The sequence below is a fragment of the Punica granatum genome, chromosome 1 (assembly GCF_007655135.1).
Source record: "Punica granatum isolate Tunisia-2019 chromosome 1, ASM765513v2, whole genome shotgun sequence".
NCBI lineage: Eukaryota > Viridiplantae > Streptophyta > Magnoliopsida > Myrtales > Lythraceae > Punica > Punica granatum.
The window spans coordinates 54,331,186-54,345,218 of NC_045127.1; the positions used below are offsets into that span (position 1 = coordinate 54,331,186).

General features: G+C 39.2%; 2 protein-coding genes across 8 annotated transcripts; one reads left to right on the top strand and one right to left on the bottom strand.

Moving 5' to 3' along the window:
- Positions 1–634: 634 nt before the first annotated feature.
- LOC116192820 (zinc finger protein CONSTANS-LIKE 4-like) lies at positions 635–2,399 on the bottom strand. Its single transcript, XM_031521477.1, is given in 4 exon segments — positions 635–1,165; positions 1,475–1,651; positions 1,653–1,860; positions 1,969–2,399. Coding segments are annotated over 4 exon segments (1,044 nt in total). The 5' UTR covers positions 2,301–2,399; the 3' UTR covers positions 635–838.
- Positions 2,400–5,295: 2,896 nt separating this feature from the next.
- LOC116192821 lies at positions 5,296–13,647 on the top strand. 7 transcript variants are annotated; one of them, XM_031521483.1, is made up of 13 exons: positions 5,296–5,481; positions 6,145–6,212; positions 6,372–6,532; positions 6,652–8,619; positions 9,609–9,781; positions 10,499–10,535; positions 10,632–10,710; positions 10,865–10,910; positions 10,996–11,094; positions 11,377–11,445; positions 11,537–11,717; positions 12,040–12,185; positions 12,542–13,647. In XM_031521483.1, the coding sequence occupies exons 5-13, from the start codon at positions 9,632–9,634 to the stop codon at positions 13,310–13,312; spliced, it is 1,578 nt and encodes a 525-aa protein (XP_031377343.1). In that variant the 5' UTR covers positions 5,296–5,481; positions 6,145–6,212; positions 6,372–6,532; positions 6,652–8,619; positions 9,609–9,631; the 3' UTR covers positions 13,313–13,647. The 7 variants fall into 7 exon arrangements, with proteins under 7 accessions (XP_031377343.1, XP_031377339.1, XP_031377342.1 ...); XM_031521479.1 differs by lacking the exon at positions 6,145–6,212; XM_031521482.1 differs by lacking the exons at positions 6,145–6,212; positions 6,372–6,532 and having other exon boundaries at positions 6,652–7,100; positions 7,634–8,619.
- Positions 13,648–14,033: the final 386 nt, after the last annotated feature.

The following is a 14,033-nucleotide window of genomic DNA, read 5'->3' on the forward strand; positions in this document are numbered from 1 at the left end:
CCACGACGGGAACTTGAACCGAGCTTGCTCACAGGCTAACTGCAGCTCATCCTGAACGGCCCGCAATGCAGCAGGAAAAAAAAGTCCCCTAACCTCAGATATCATTGGTCCCTACTACCACGAGTTCTGGCCTCCACCTGCTCTCTCTGGGTGGCCAAGGCCCAGTAATTCAGCCACTTATAGAGACAGCTCATGGCCCAGTTGGGACCAGGGCTACATTTGTCCAAGCAGAAGTTCACCGACCAAGGTCTGTCACTGTCCTCGGCTCCCTAAGCCAGACTAACCGGGACCGCAGGATCGCGCCCCTTCACACGTACATGAGATCCAGCCGTGGTTTCCAAACAAGACAACCTCGGGCGACAGTGATCTGAGGTCACCACAGAAATTCCATGTCTTCAGCTTGTGCTTCATCTCGATCAATCCTGTTAGTTTTGACAGCATAGCTGACGTGACTGAGTCGATAAGAACGGTCCTTCGGCTAAAGACAAAAGGTTGGCAGTCCATCCGGCCACTAGGTCGATCAAGAATCTTCTGCACAAGCAGCTAGCTGGACGCAGGTTCGAATCCGGAGTCTCCGAACTGGTTTTTTGCGAGAAAAGAATTTGCAATCTGGAAGCATTGATTTTCTGCCGAATAGTTCAGAAACATGGAAGAATGATTTTATGAAGTTTGCAGTGCCTCGTTATTAAAGACTCGAAGTATATTACATCGTCGAGCACGATTGATCGATAAAAGTACAGCGGACTTCTGCACGTCATTCCCTACTATATGTACAAATCACGAATTACGTGAGGCCCGCAAAATTTGTGACCTTATTCTCCGTTGCCTCAAGGTGATATCAAAACGAAGGAACCACTCCAAACCCGAAGACTCGCTCTGACTCGGCCTCGACTTCCGTCCGCTTAGCAAACCTTCCTTTTATGCGTGGCCTCGTCTCGGCGTACGCCTTCCGAGAGGCGTATCGGATGGTCTTCTCGAACTTTCTGTTCTTCCTCTTCTCCCTGTATCTCAAAACCCTTACCTCTCGATCGGCCGGAGACAGTTGCACTGGTCGACTGGTGGATGAATCGAACCCGGCACTCATGGGACCTTTGTATGGGTTGGAGATGTCAGTCAGTGTGCTCCCATCGGGCACCACTCCCACATCTAGAGACGAGGATGACACCTGAGAATTCGAATAAAGAAGCTAACAAGAATCAATAAAGCTTATACACTAAAATAAATGTTACGATCTCGATCGGGAACGAGACGGGCATCAAACTGCATATCGACTACTATCAAAATTACCTAAAACATCAGTAAAAGAAGCTAAACATTCACATTAGATCCAGAAACTCGTCAACACAGTAACCAACACCGGCCGACCTCCATGTAAAATTACATCGACATTTCTCCGACCGAACATCACGTGCATAAATAAATAACATAATGGTGCGAAACGTGTGTGTGTATATATGTGTGTGTATGTACTTACACTATGGCTCAAGCAATGAGCTACGTCGCCACCATGATGCGATCCCTTAGCCGCGACATTGGTGAATTCGAGATCGAAGCCACCCTCGTTCACGAAACCCTGGCCATGAACGCTTTCGACGCCACCTCTCTGGACAGGCACGACTCCATCAGATCCGGAGCAGTTGCTCTCCCCCATGCTCAAACTTCGGGTCGCCCGATCCATAATCCACATCGAGGAACGGATCCACCTCTCCGAACAGGTACTGAGCTGAGTTCACGCCGGGGCTCTCGTCCCCAGCCTTTGGGTTGGGCAGCAGCCACGATGCCGCCTCCTCCTCCTCCTCCCTGCTGACGACATCGTCCTCTCCCTTTAGGAGGAAGCCGAGACGGCACCCGGGGGCTCCTCTGCCGCCTCCGCCCTTGAAGGGAGTAGGGCCCGAGTTGGGAACCAACTGCAAAACGACCAACCATAATTCAAACCCGAAACTAGAGGAAAAAAAAATCTGAAGCGACGACTGATCGTCGATGTGTATATCCGTAAAAGGTCGTCGTACCGAGTCGTAGAAGGGCGTGACGGGCAAGCGGTCGTGCTTCTGGGCGACGGGGTTGGCGGAGTGGATGTCGCGGTCGCAGGAGAGGCAGAGGGAGGCGGCGTCGGCCTTGCAGGTGACGTGGGCGGGGGACTGCTCGCAGACCTCGCAGACGACCACGCGAGCGTGGCGGGAGGCGAGCTTGTTGGCGGCGTGGATCCTCCCGTCACAGCTGAAGCAGAGGAAGGCGGAGTCCGCCCGGCAGAACAGCGCAGCTGTCGCCGATTTGCAGGAGTCGCAGAGCTTGGAAGCCATGGCGAGGGAGTGAGCGAGTCAACTCAGTTGCACCGCCGGGTCACGTCTCCGTTCTCTCTCAATCTCTCTCTACTTTCAAGAGAGAAGAGGCGTGTAATAATTTAATAAGGTTTTACTCGATTCCGTTGGTGGTTGATTGGGGCTATCCTGTGGGCCCGAGGAGATCTAGAAACCACCCAATGGGGATTCGCCGCGTGTTACAGCCTTAGCCAGATGATTTTCGCCTAGTTTCTTTTTTCTTTTTCTCCTAAATAAATTAATTATATCCATTCGCTTTTTAACAACCCATTTTAAGCATGGGCCACTACATGTGCATACAGAGGCCACTACATATTATAGTACCATGTAATGTGATGCATTGCAATTGCAAAAGTGGTCGATCGTGATAGAGATTGCGAAATTGAGGAGTCTCATCCCATGATCCAAATCCACCGGCAAACCATTGAGATTCTTCTCTCGAGAGTGTGATTGATTTTTTTTTTTTGGGCTTAAAAGTAACATTTGAAATAGAAAACAATTTTTAGACGCAGCAAACCAAGTAATCTCTGAAACAATGCAGCGAAGAAAAGATGATCTCTTGACTCATTTTCATCACTGCATAACTTACATCCATTGAATGCAATACCAATTCCCTGATTTTGCAATCTATATTTTGTGCCCAGTCGATTAAGAACAACCAGCCAAGTCATGAAAGAAAGCTCTAGAAAAGTGATCAGGACTTCCTACCTTGTTTCAGCCCGGGCTGGGATTATCGATAGGAAGTACATAAATTTTAAGTTCATAAGATGTTAAGAGATGGGTGTGAGATGTTGTCAGGACTTCCCGCCTCGTTTTGGCCCGCTTCGTTTGGTCTGCAAATATTATTATACTCCACTCTACTCTACTTAATTTTTTCATCAACATAATAAATACTTTTTTATCCTTTTTTTTCAATTTAATAATAAATTATCTCACATACTTTTTTTAATCATCATTACAATTAATTTTTTAGTACTAATTCTCCAAACTATTTATTATTTTTTATTTTTTCTCTAGTTTTTTAATGAATTCTCTTTCATACTTTTTATTAATCATTATTACGATTAATTTTTTTAATAATAAAATTTTCAAACTATTTTATCTCCATTTGATAGAGTGAAACTTCACGTCTAAACCAAACGCCCACTAAGACTTCTTATCCCCCAAACTTATTGAATTGGAAAGTGACCAGGACTTCCTACCTTATTTTGGCACGGACTGGGATTATCGATAGGAAGTACATAAATTTTAAGTTTATAAGATGTTAATGCTCCGTTTGGTTTCGTAGTTAAAATCACAAAAATTTTAACTTTAACTTTAACTTTAACTCAACACGCTATATAATAAAAATACGCATTTCCCAAGTCAAAAATTTTAACTTTGACTTTAACTCAACACACTGCAAAATCATTTGTCCTTTTTCACAATCAAAATCAATGTTACTTTAACTTTGAAACCAAATGCACCAAGAGATGGGTGTGGGATGTTGTCAGGACTTCCCAACTAGTTTTGGCCCGCTTCGTTTGGTCTGCAAATATTGTTATACTCCACTCTACTCTACTCAATTTTTTCATCAACATAATAATTACTTTTTTATCTTTTTTTTTCAATTTAATAATAAATTATCTCATATACTTTTTTTAATCATCATTACAATTAATTTTTTAGTACTAATTCTCCAAACTATTATTAATTTTTTTATTTTTTCTCTAGTTTTTTAATGAATTCTCTCTCATACTTTTTATTAATCATTATTACAATTAATTTTTATAATAATAAAATTTTCAAACTATTTTATCTCCATTTGATAGAGTGGAACTTCACGTCTAAACCAAACGCCCACTAAGACTTCTTATCCCCCAGACTTATTGAATTGGAAAGTGACCAGGACTTCCTACCTTATTTTGGCCCGGGCTGGGATTATCGATAGGAAGTACATAAATTTTAAGTTTATAAGATGTCAAGAAATGGGCGTGGGATGTTGTCAGGACTTCCCACCTTGTTTTGGCCCGCTTTGTTTTGCCTGCATACGTTGTTATACTTCACTTCACTCTACTCAATTTTTCCATCAATACAATCATTACTTTTTTTATCTTTTTTTTTTCAATTTAATAATAAATTATCTCACATACTTTTTTTTTAATCATTACTACGATTAATTTTTTAGTACTAATTCTCCTAATTATTAATTACTTTTTATCGTTTTCTCCAAATTTATAATAAATTCTATCAAATACATTTTATTAATCATTATTACTACTATTTTTTTAATAATAAAATTTCGTAACTATTTTGTCTCCATTTAATAGAGTAGAACTTTACGTCTAAACCGAACGCCCACTCAGATTTCTTATCGCCCAAACCTATTGAATTGGAAGAAGTTAAAAGAACATAACAGCAATTTCAAATGTTTTCTTTCCGTTATCTATTTTCACCGCTTCCCACCACTCTCTCCCTCTCCTCCCCTCCTATCTCTCTCTTTCCTTTCTGTTTTTTTTTTTTGGTTCCACTTCAATTTCATCATTTAATTTATAGTTAATTTTCATTAAAGATTTCATCTCAAAAAATTATGAACATTGTGATTAAAATGAAAAGAAATTCACATAATAGGCACATACTGCGAGTGGAGATGAAGTATTGATGTAATGGGCTTTCATTCTAAATTTTTCGTATTGAGCCCAAACTTAACCGGGCTTGTTCCAACAAGCCCGGTTAGGCCCGCCCACGACACATATTGCACCATTTTCATTCTTAAATCTTTTATTCTGAGCCCCTAACTTTTTTCTATTAATTACGCTCAAATGAGGCCGAATGAAATTACAAAAAGAAAAATACGGCAAGTCCGGATGGGCCCCGCCCAGTAGACATGAGGACCTTACCGAAAATTTGGATAAAGTTTGAGGATTCATTTAGATGAATCAAAAGATAGGCGAATCAATTCGAAGAAAAAATAAGTTTCGAGCACCAGCGGAGTATATCGATCGCCCCCATGGCGGGGAAAATTTCCCACGAGCGACAGAGAACTTTGGTAACGTAACGCTCTTTCCTTCGGATGAGATCTGGAAGGTCTGCTCCAATGGAGGATGACGATGACGATGATGATGATTCACATTCCACGGGCTGTTCGCGCCTGCAATTTCAATCGGCAGAGGAGAGGAAAACGGTAGGACTCTTCCATACTGTTCAAATTCCAAGCGAAAGGGTTGGTTGATGTTTATGGAGGTTGATCAGCTTCTCGTGGTTGAGTTCTCCATTGTTGGCTAGTATTAGAAGCTAATCGTTGCCAAGCTCTGCTTGTTTGCGGGTTACACTGCATTCCTAATATATGAACTAATAGGAGTGGGAATATAAACTGTGGGGTGGCACTAAGGCCGGGTTTAGTATGAAGTAATGGGAGTGGAAATGCACATAAAAGGAAAAGCATTTTAGGCTGCAGGGTGAATGCACATTGGCAATGGTTTAGTGTCAAGTTCTGCCTTGTGTGACTATTAGCTCAGATCATATTTATAGTTCATGCGGTTGCATCTCGGTGGATTTTCATCTATTTCGAGTTGCTTTTTTGTGTTCCCTTGGTTTGTGATCGATAAGAAGTTGTAGAGCTTGTGCCGAGATTCACAAAGACGGAAAGGAAATTCCTCTTTCAGCTGAGAGATGCTTTGCTTCTGCTTGATGTTTAACATGCCAGTATTTTTAATGCATGCTTGAAGGAATTGTGAGATCCTATGCGCACGATTTAAATGCTATCTACCTTGGTCTCATACACCGTCGTCTATGTGATGGTTGACTCTCTCGGTTTTTCGATTGAATACCTTTTGTTGATGTTCAGGTTGCCAACTTCAGTGTCCAGTAATGAGATCATTTGGCTTTCTTCACATCTTTTTCTCCAAATCAAATGTAACCGGTGATTTCTGCAGTTACTATGCTTTTGAGGAAAAACCCCTTCCTTTCCTAAAAGTTCATACTACAACCTTTAAAGTTAATGTGCAGATGGTCGTGGCTGCCTTTGGCCTTTTGAACTATTCATTCATTGCAAATCTTTTTGCTCTATGATAGTACCCGTCTTGGAACTTCAGCGAGTATTCTTACTGAAAGATGGATCAGAGTGTACGCAAGAAGCAGCAAATGCTATTTATACAGCATCTCTCTTGGCTAAAGTATTGCATTGTTTTCTTTTCAAACAATTGTCATATCTCGAGCTGACACTTTGAGCAAGGGTGTGAACCTCTGGATCTCTCTGTCTCGTACTTTCTCATTGATTCTTCTATTTAAGTCTCTCTCTCTCTCTCTCTATTTTTTTTTAGCTATTTTAGTAACTTGCAGTTATCGCTTGCAGGTTGGCGATTTCTTGCTACAAAAAGTCGAGAAATTGTCTGGGATACAGTTAAATACAAAGCTATGTGAAGTACCCGGAAATCTGCCTCAGATTCTTGCTCTTACAGCTATGTGTTTAATTAGAAACCATAACAGGATAGTGAATCCTTGCAAAAGCTGACTACTTATATCTCAGTCAGAACAAATTGCAATATCTATTCAGCTGGTAGGCCTAAGCATTCTACTTATGAATGTATAGCACTACTACTAGCTGTAGGGATATTGCTGTTTGATCTGAATGGTCAATCTTGGGGAAAATTTTGCCATCCATTCGATGATGGCTAATTAAAGAACTTGGTTACTACATCCTTGCTGGTATCTTTACTTAGAAATGTAAACTGGAGCTTAGCTAAAATTCCGAAGATTTGGCAGCTAATGCTATGCTTCTTTGAAGGACAGTATAATGAGCAGGTATGTCCTAATATTCTATTTCCACTGTCTGTGTACTACACCCATAAAGTACTCTTTACGCTTGTCCTGACTTTCGTATCATATTGTAGTTAGTTTTGATTTCCTGAGAGTAAGAATATGATGTAATTTTCTAGTATGAAAGGTCTTATTGGTCTAGTTATCTGCACTATGGAGTCATTAATGCATGCTTTATTATCCACTTGCTTTCTGCTCCGTGGTCTCTCTAATTTTTGGGATTAGACCCATGCATGAGGCTCTTCATTTCTTGAATGCTGGCATCTTCGCATAATGTACTGCCTCACTTAAATAGGGAAGTCACTCTTACAAATAATGTTGAGATTACAAATATACAGTGCATTGTAGATTTTAGCCACCATTAAAGTTAAATCTCGAGAGAACCTTAGAAAGGAGATATGTGGTAAAGATTTAATGTTCTCAGCGACTTGCTTAGATCACCAGGTCATTGTAGAATTCGACAATCAATAATGCTCATTGAATATTTAAGCCTTATAAAAGTCTCAATTTCTCAACAGGGATTTCTTCGTGTTCATACTTCCAGTAGTTTGGGTGCAACTCAATCCTCTGAGAGGCTGTTGAGTTGAAGCTGTCCGAAATATGCGAAGTGCTTTAACTTAATAGCGAACATTCCTTTTGCGTGCATGTAACACGAGGATATATATTATCAGCCAGATGATTTTTCTTTTGCTCCTGAAAGTGCTAATAACATTGATGCTTGGGCTTCAAAAACACCTCTGGGTTATGGTTTTGTTGTCTAATGCTTTCTTTCATCAAGAAGTATAAGATATACTTAAAGAGTTCAATTGAATTTTGCCGTTTGGAATCAAAATGATACTAGAATCACTTAAAAAATACAAGATTTACATTGGATATGGAATCGGGCCAACATCAACAAGCTTTAGCTAGAATTCAATTCAATTGAAAGGAGTAAGCTTATCAAAATAATTTATTTCAATTCTAGTGTGTTTCAAACAAGATTATTAAATTTATTTCAATTAAATCCATTGATATTCCAAACAGCATAATTCAGTTACAATTGAATTAAATTGAATTGAACTGAATTGAAATCAATTGAATTGAAATCATTTCTTGCAAGAATTGATTCCAAATGGGTGAATACGCCATGGAACTATCATATATGAGTTCCTCTTCTTCTTGAAGTGGGTGAGCATATCTTATTTGCTTATTTTCTTGTACATTGTTCTACATTTTAAAAAACGAACAATATTTTTATTAATGACGTAAATAATGGCATAAATGTTATTGCCATTTGTCTAGCAATACTGCCTTGCAACGTTGTTTATATTAATTTTACTTTTCCAGTCAAGATTACCATGCAGGGCAACACGAGGCATTAATTCCGACACCTCTTCTAGTATAGACCATAAATTGAGGTCTCCAAGAAATGGCCGTTACACTCCAATGGGACTTTTATAAGGAGCAGAAGAAGTGGGTCTCTCAGAGTATACTCCGGCGAACTTTTCCGAAATTCGTAAGACAGGTACTTTGATCTTCCTTTTGCTTTTCTAATGCAAAATGATGCTCGCAATGCATAAATGATTCTGATTGTTTTGCGATAGATGGTCTAATAATTGCATTTTCGAGGATGTCCCTGAATGTATTGTGATAATGCCATTGCCATTTCTTCTATGATATTTGACATGGAAACTGGTTTTGTGAGAGATTTAATGAATCCGATGATGCTCCCAAAAGGAAAATTGACAGCATGCCGGAGTGAATGAAGGAGCTAGCCTTTCACTTACGAATTGAAAATGGAAGCTATATTAACTTCTTGGACATTTATCCTTTTGCCTTTTCTGTTTGGATTTGGATCCAAAGTGCTTTAGGAAGAAGCTTTTAAGGTGGTTGATTGAGCTCCAAAACTATATGGTGTTGAGCACTGAAAATCTGCTAATTGTACTAGTAAACCGACATCACAATATCCAGCAGTGTGTTTCTCCACCTAGATATTAGTGGAGAATTTACTAATGGAACTGAGAAGAGCTAAGAAGAGCTAGAAAGTCTAAGCATCTCAAATCCCTCAAGAAGTTTCTGCGACAGTGCTCATGGTTTTCAAATTGAACACTCCCTATTGTTTTTGTTTATGTGCTATTGATGAATATGTTGTCATATGAAGCATATATACTTATGCATATTGATTCAAGATAATATATTGAACTAGATAAATACATCTTTTGCTTCATATTACCTTTTCTAATTGGATAGTTTGGTTCTTCAAGAGCAGTTTCATGGGAACTTCAGTGGATTTTTATATTTCTAGCCAACATATCACTGTCAGTCCATTGAAAAGATTTCTGTTGAAGATTTAGGTTTCACCCCTTTCCTAGATAAAATAATCCCTCAAAATCTCCCTTGGTGTCTAGGGCACTACAGAAAATTTTCAAATATGGTTATCTAGTATGTTTCTGTTATAACTGTAAGTGTTGGTTTGCATGGAAATTAGCATTTAAGGCTGGAGAATACTAACAGGCCAAAAGAAGAATTAATCAATCATGTCTTGTGGAGAGCATAGAAGGAGTACGCGGATTGTTGAACTAGAAGCAAAAAAGCCTGAAAAAGCAGTTAACAAGAAGAAACTTGAGATCAGTTTCGGCACTGCTGAAGGTCAATTTAGTCAAAGGCAGAGGAGAAAAAAACCTAAGGTAAACTTTTACTTATTGCAATTGGCTTCACTTGAATAATAAGATCGTAAGGTTCTACATTCCGACCACCATTGTTAGACGCTCTCCTGAGATGTATAGGTATTGATGCCTTAAATTTGACTAATACTGGATTTACTCAGCCTCTATGAGCAGTGTTATGAAGCAGTTCGGTGTGGAGTTAATTGTTTTTAGCTGCTTTAGATGATGACCTGGAAATGATAATCAGTACTGTTCTTATATTCCATTTACTTTTGCTGGTAGCAAAATTTTCGCTGTTGGGAAAGATTTCTGGTTTCTCAGATGGTTTTATTCGCTGAATTATGAGGCAACCAAATGGTGGAGTTATTATGGTTAGATACAGAATATATCAAGACTGCTTTATTTTCCACAATTAAGTTCTGGACTATCTGTATCATGCACGAAGTGCATGTTTTTTTGGCCATATGGTAAAATGAAGAAGCAATTCCTTATTAAAGTGAGAGAATTAACATCTATAGCGTAGGTGAACTTGTTTGTCCGTGTCCATCAACATAATTTCGTCTTACTTGATTCAAGCTGTCCAATAATCCATCTCCTGATGGCTCATGTTGGCCCCGAAAAAAAAGATTATATTTGTACTCTAAGCTTATTATGGAATCTAAGATTATGCTACTCTATCCTTTTTTTTTTCCTAAGTGGTTTGTTATCCTTGTTGACTTCTATGCTAATCAAATTCAGGTCAATCATGGCTCAAGCATCAGAGCTACAGCTTCTGGTAATTGCTTTGCCATCATCACTTCTTTCACCCCCTATGTATGATACCAGCGAAAATTTTAAAAAACCTTTTCACTACTGGTAATTGGTTTATCAGATGAAGCAGTTGCAGCGTCATCTAACACTCCATTACCTCCAACCAGTGCTCTTGAATTGTTACTTGATATTCTGAAAAGGTATTCTTTCAAAGGTTTCTGGTATATGTGGTATATGGGGCCCATAAATCAATTATGAGTTGCAGAAAGAAATTCTGCCTCCTTCTGTTAAGTTCTTGTTGGGATATCGTTTCCTTAAGAAATCTCCTAATAGTTGGTTGGCAATAATATGTAGGAGAGATACCCTCAAGATTTTTGCTGAGCCAGTGAATGCTGCAGAGGTCTGTTTCTTAAGTGTCGTGTCGTATCCATGATTCTCGTCAAATATTTAGTCATTATTACTCAAGCAAGATGTTGTTTTCACAGGTGCAAGGCTATGACGTTGTTGTGAAGGATCCAATGGACTTTGGAACAATTTCATCAAAACTTAGCAGGGGAGAATATAAGATGCTTGAAGAATTTGAGGTTTGAGCAAAAAGAAGTTCCTCTTTGTATCTGGATATTGTTTAGAGCCGTACAGGAAAGAAACATGAGTCTCTACATTGTTCTGTTCGTAGGCTAGGATGATTCCAATAATGTAGTGTGTATACTATCTCCCCTCAGCTTTTAATTGGGATCAAACCAAAAATATAAGAATGTTGACTGACTCTGGAGATCACAAATCTATTGAATAAGTCATGGTTACGTAGACCAATTGGGTGCAGAAAGGTGGAATGTCTAATTTATTTACACTTTCTTATGTGTCAGCATGATGTTTTCCTGGTATTCAGCAACGCTATGCTTTTCAATGACTGCAGGACCGTCTTTTACAGACAGGTACTTATACTTTCTAGGCACAGGTTATTCTGATGAGTTCATATGACAAGTCAATTTTCTTTCTTTCTGAATTATGGGTTTTTTCTTACAGGCCCGTACAATTAGAGATGTTGCCAAAAAGTTATTTATGGCTCTTCGAACTAATGCTAGAAACTTTGAGATGGATTTCTCAATGGCAAGACGAGCCACTGATAGGTGGACAAAGTCAGAAGCTAGGCTTATTAACTCTAATTCATGTAATCTGTCAAGGAATGTAACAACAGCGGGAAAAGGTAGATCTTACTCATGGAATACCTCTTACCATGTATATTAATGCTTGTGTTGGCTGTGGGTGACATGCTTATTCTAAGATTAAGTTTCATTAAATTAGCTCCAGATTTTTCCCAATTGAAGTTCTCTCTCTCCATATTATTGAGCTCTTCCAACTCCGAATTGATTCCTCATTTCAACTTTTCCATGTATGTTTGTTTTCTCTTTTGGCCACTCCAAGTTTGTTTCGTTGACTGCCCAATTATTCACTTGCTCATAACTAATTCTCAGCAAGTGTATGAATAATCCCAATTCTCTTGAATCCTAACTACATTTCCCTAGCAGTGTTAGAATCTGCAGGAGGCAGGAAGTCTGAAGGTTTTGTACCCGGAAAGACAATCTATAACCCTCGAGCTTCTTATCCATATGACAATATGACGTCTGTATCAACAGTTCTGAATGCCCCAGGCTCTGCAAAATCTCTCTTACCAGTAAGTTGTGCAGGTTTTCATAAACATGGCTTGATAATTTTAGTAAAAAACAATACATATTTAGGCATTTTAATTCTTCAATTTTCATCAATATGTAAATTTCATGAAAAGAAAAAAAGAGAAATTTCTGAATTATGGACTATGAAGCTGATTAGGAGCTGGTGGCTCTTTGGGTTTTGATAATTGCAGTTAAGTAATATCCTGCAAAAAAAAGTAAAAAAAAATGCCGTTAAGTAATCAAAGGAATTTGACATGACAGGATATTGATAAATTATATGTAACAATTGAAGGAATTTGTGCATGCTTATTTTCCTAGGAGCTTGTTCTTCCTCATTTTATTGTCCTTAATTTTGTAGATCAATCAGAGCTCTCTTGGTTATGGGCAGAATGCCAGTCGCACAGACAGCGTGTTGAAGTTTACTAGTGGTTTGGGCCCAGTAGCTCAGAGTATGTTGGATAATGGACCTCTTATGCGTCATAATGAGCCCTTACACCATGAATCCCAAGCTTTTAACCAACAGAAAGTTCCATGGACAGCATATCCTGGAAGCAGGATGCTCTCTTCTGTCTATCAGAATCCCTTTGGAAGCACTATGAGGAGTTCCAATCAGAACCCAGTTCGTAACCACCAGCAAGTTCCGTGCACAGCATCTACTGGAAGCGGGAAGCTTCCTTCTGTCTATGAGAATTCCCTCGGGAACCCTGCGAGGCTTTTCGGTCAGTACCCAGTCCATAACCACCAGCAAGTTCCATACACTGCATGTCCTGGAAGAGAAAAGCTTCCTTCTGTCTATCAGAATCCGCAAATTCCATCTGCAGCATATCCTGGAAGTGCAAAGCTTCCTTCTGTCCATCAGAACCCCTTTGGGAGCCCTGGGGGTGCTTTCGATCAGTACCCAGTTCGTGACCACCACCAAGCTCCAAGCGCAGCATCTCCAGAAAGTGGGAAGGAACCTTCTGTCTATATGAATCCCTTTGGGAGTCCTGTGAGGGTTCACGATCACAATGCAAATGCTCAGAGGGATGATTTCAACTTTGGAAGCACATCAACATCTAATGGAGGAAATCAGTCAATGTTTGATGGCATGAGTTTAGATGATTTCCTGACATATCTTCTCAATTTATAATTGCCTCACAATAATTGCCTACCCAAGAGGAGCATCGTGCTCCTTCATGACTTTGTGCTTCCCCCATGATTGCAAGGTGGACTCAGCTTAACCAACCTTCGAGTCTGCATGGACTTGCTTAGTGAAATTATCTACCTAGTGCTAATTTCTTCCTTTATAATATGAAAGACATCGGCATCTTGGTCCAGTATAAACCCGTGGCTTGACAAGGAGGGTTATTCCCGTACTCTTGTTGTTGCTGTTGTAGGGCTCACATTTGTTCGAGAACTCCTTTGAGAAATATTATCTTTTGAATGCTCCAGGATCAGTTCCAATGCTATGAATTTTTCTTCTCCTGTGTGGTAATTATATTAGTTGGATATATGATGCTGAATCTCGTCGATTTCACGTATTAATTAACTCTTTCACCAGATCATCATGAGGACTTTATCTCAATTTTTCTATAAATTCAAAATCTTTCTGGCACAAGTTCTCAATGGTGTCAAGTTCTGCCATTGATCGTGGATTCGTGATTATGATAATAAAGTTAGGTTCAGCACAGTTGATTCCAATAATTGTGTTCATTTAGTAATGTTCATTTTTACTACAGATGGTTTTAAGAGTGCATCGTGTAAGAATTTCTCATTCGACCATGTAAAGCTAGTCAGTAGTTTCAAACAAGGATAATGAAGCAATTTGAACAATTAATTATGAGATGGATGATTATTATCTGTTGCATTCT

Coding starts and splice junctions, on each gene's coding strand:
- LOC116192821 (XM_031521483.1), top strand. CDS start 9,632: ATGTCTTGTGGAGAGCATAGAAGGAGTACGCGGATTGTTGAACTAGAA. Junction 10,536..10,631: donor CATCAGAGCTACAGCTTCTG/GTAATTGCTTTG, acceptor TTGGTTTATCAG/ATGAAGCAGTTGCAGCGTCA. Junction 11,095..11,376: donor AGATGCTTGAAGAATTTGAG/GTTTGAGCAAAA, acceptor CTTATGTGTCAG/CATGATGTTTTCCTGGTATT.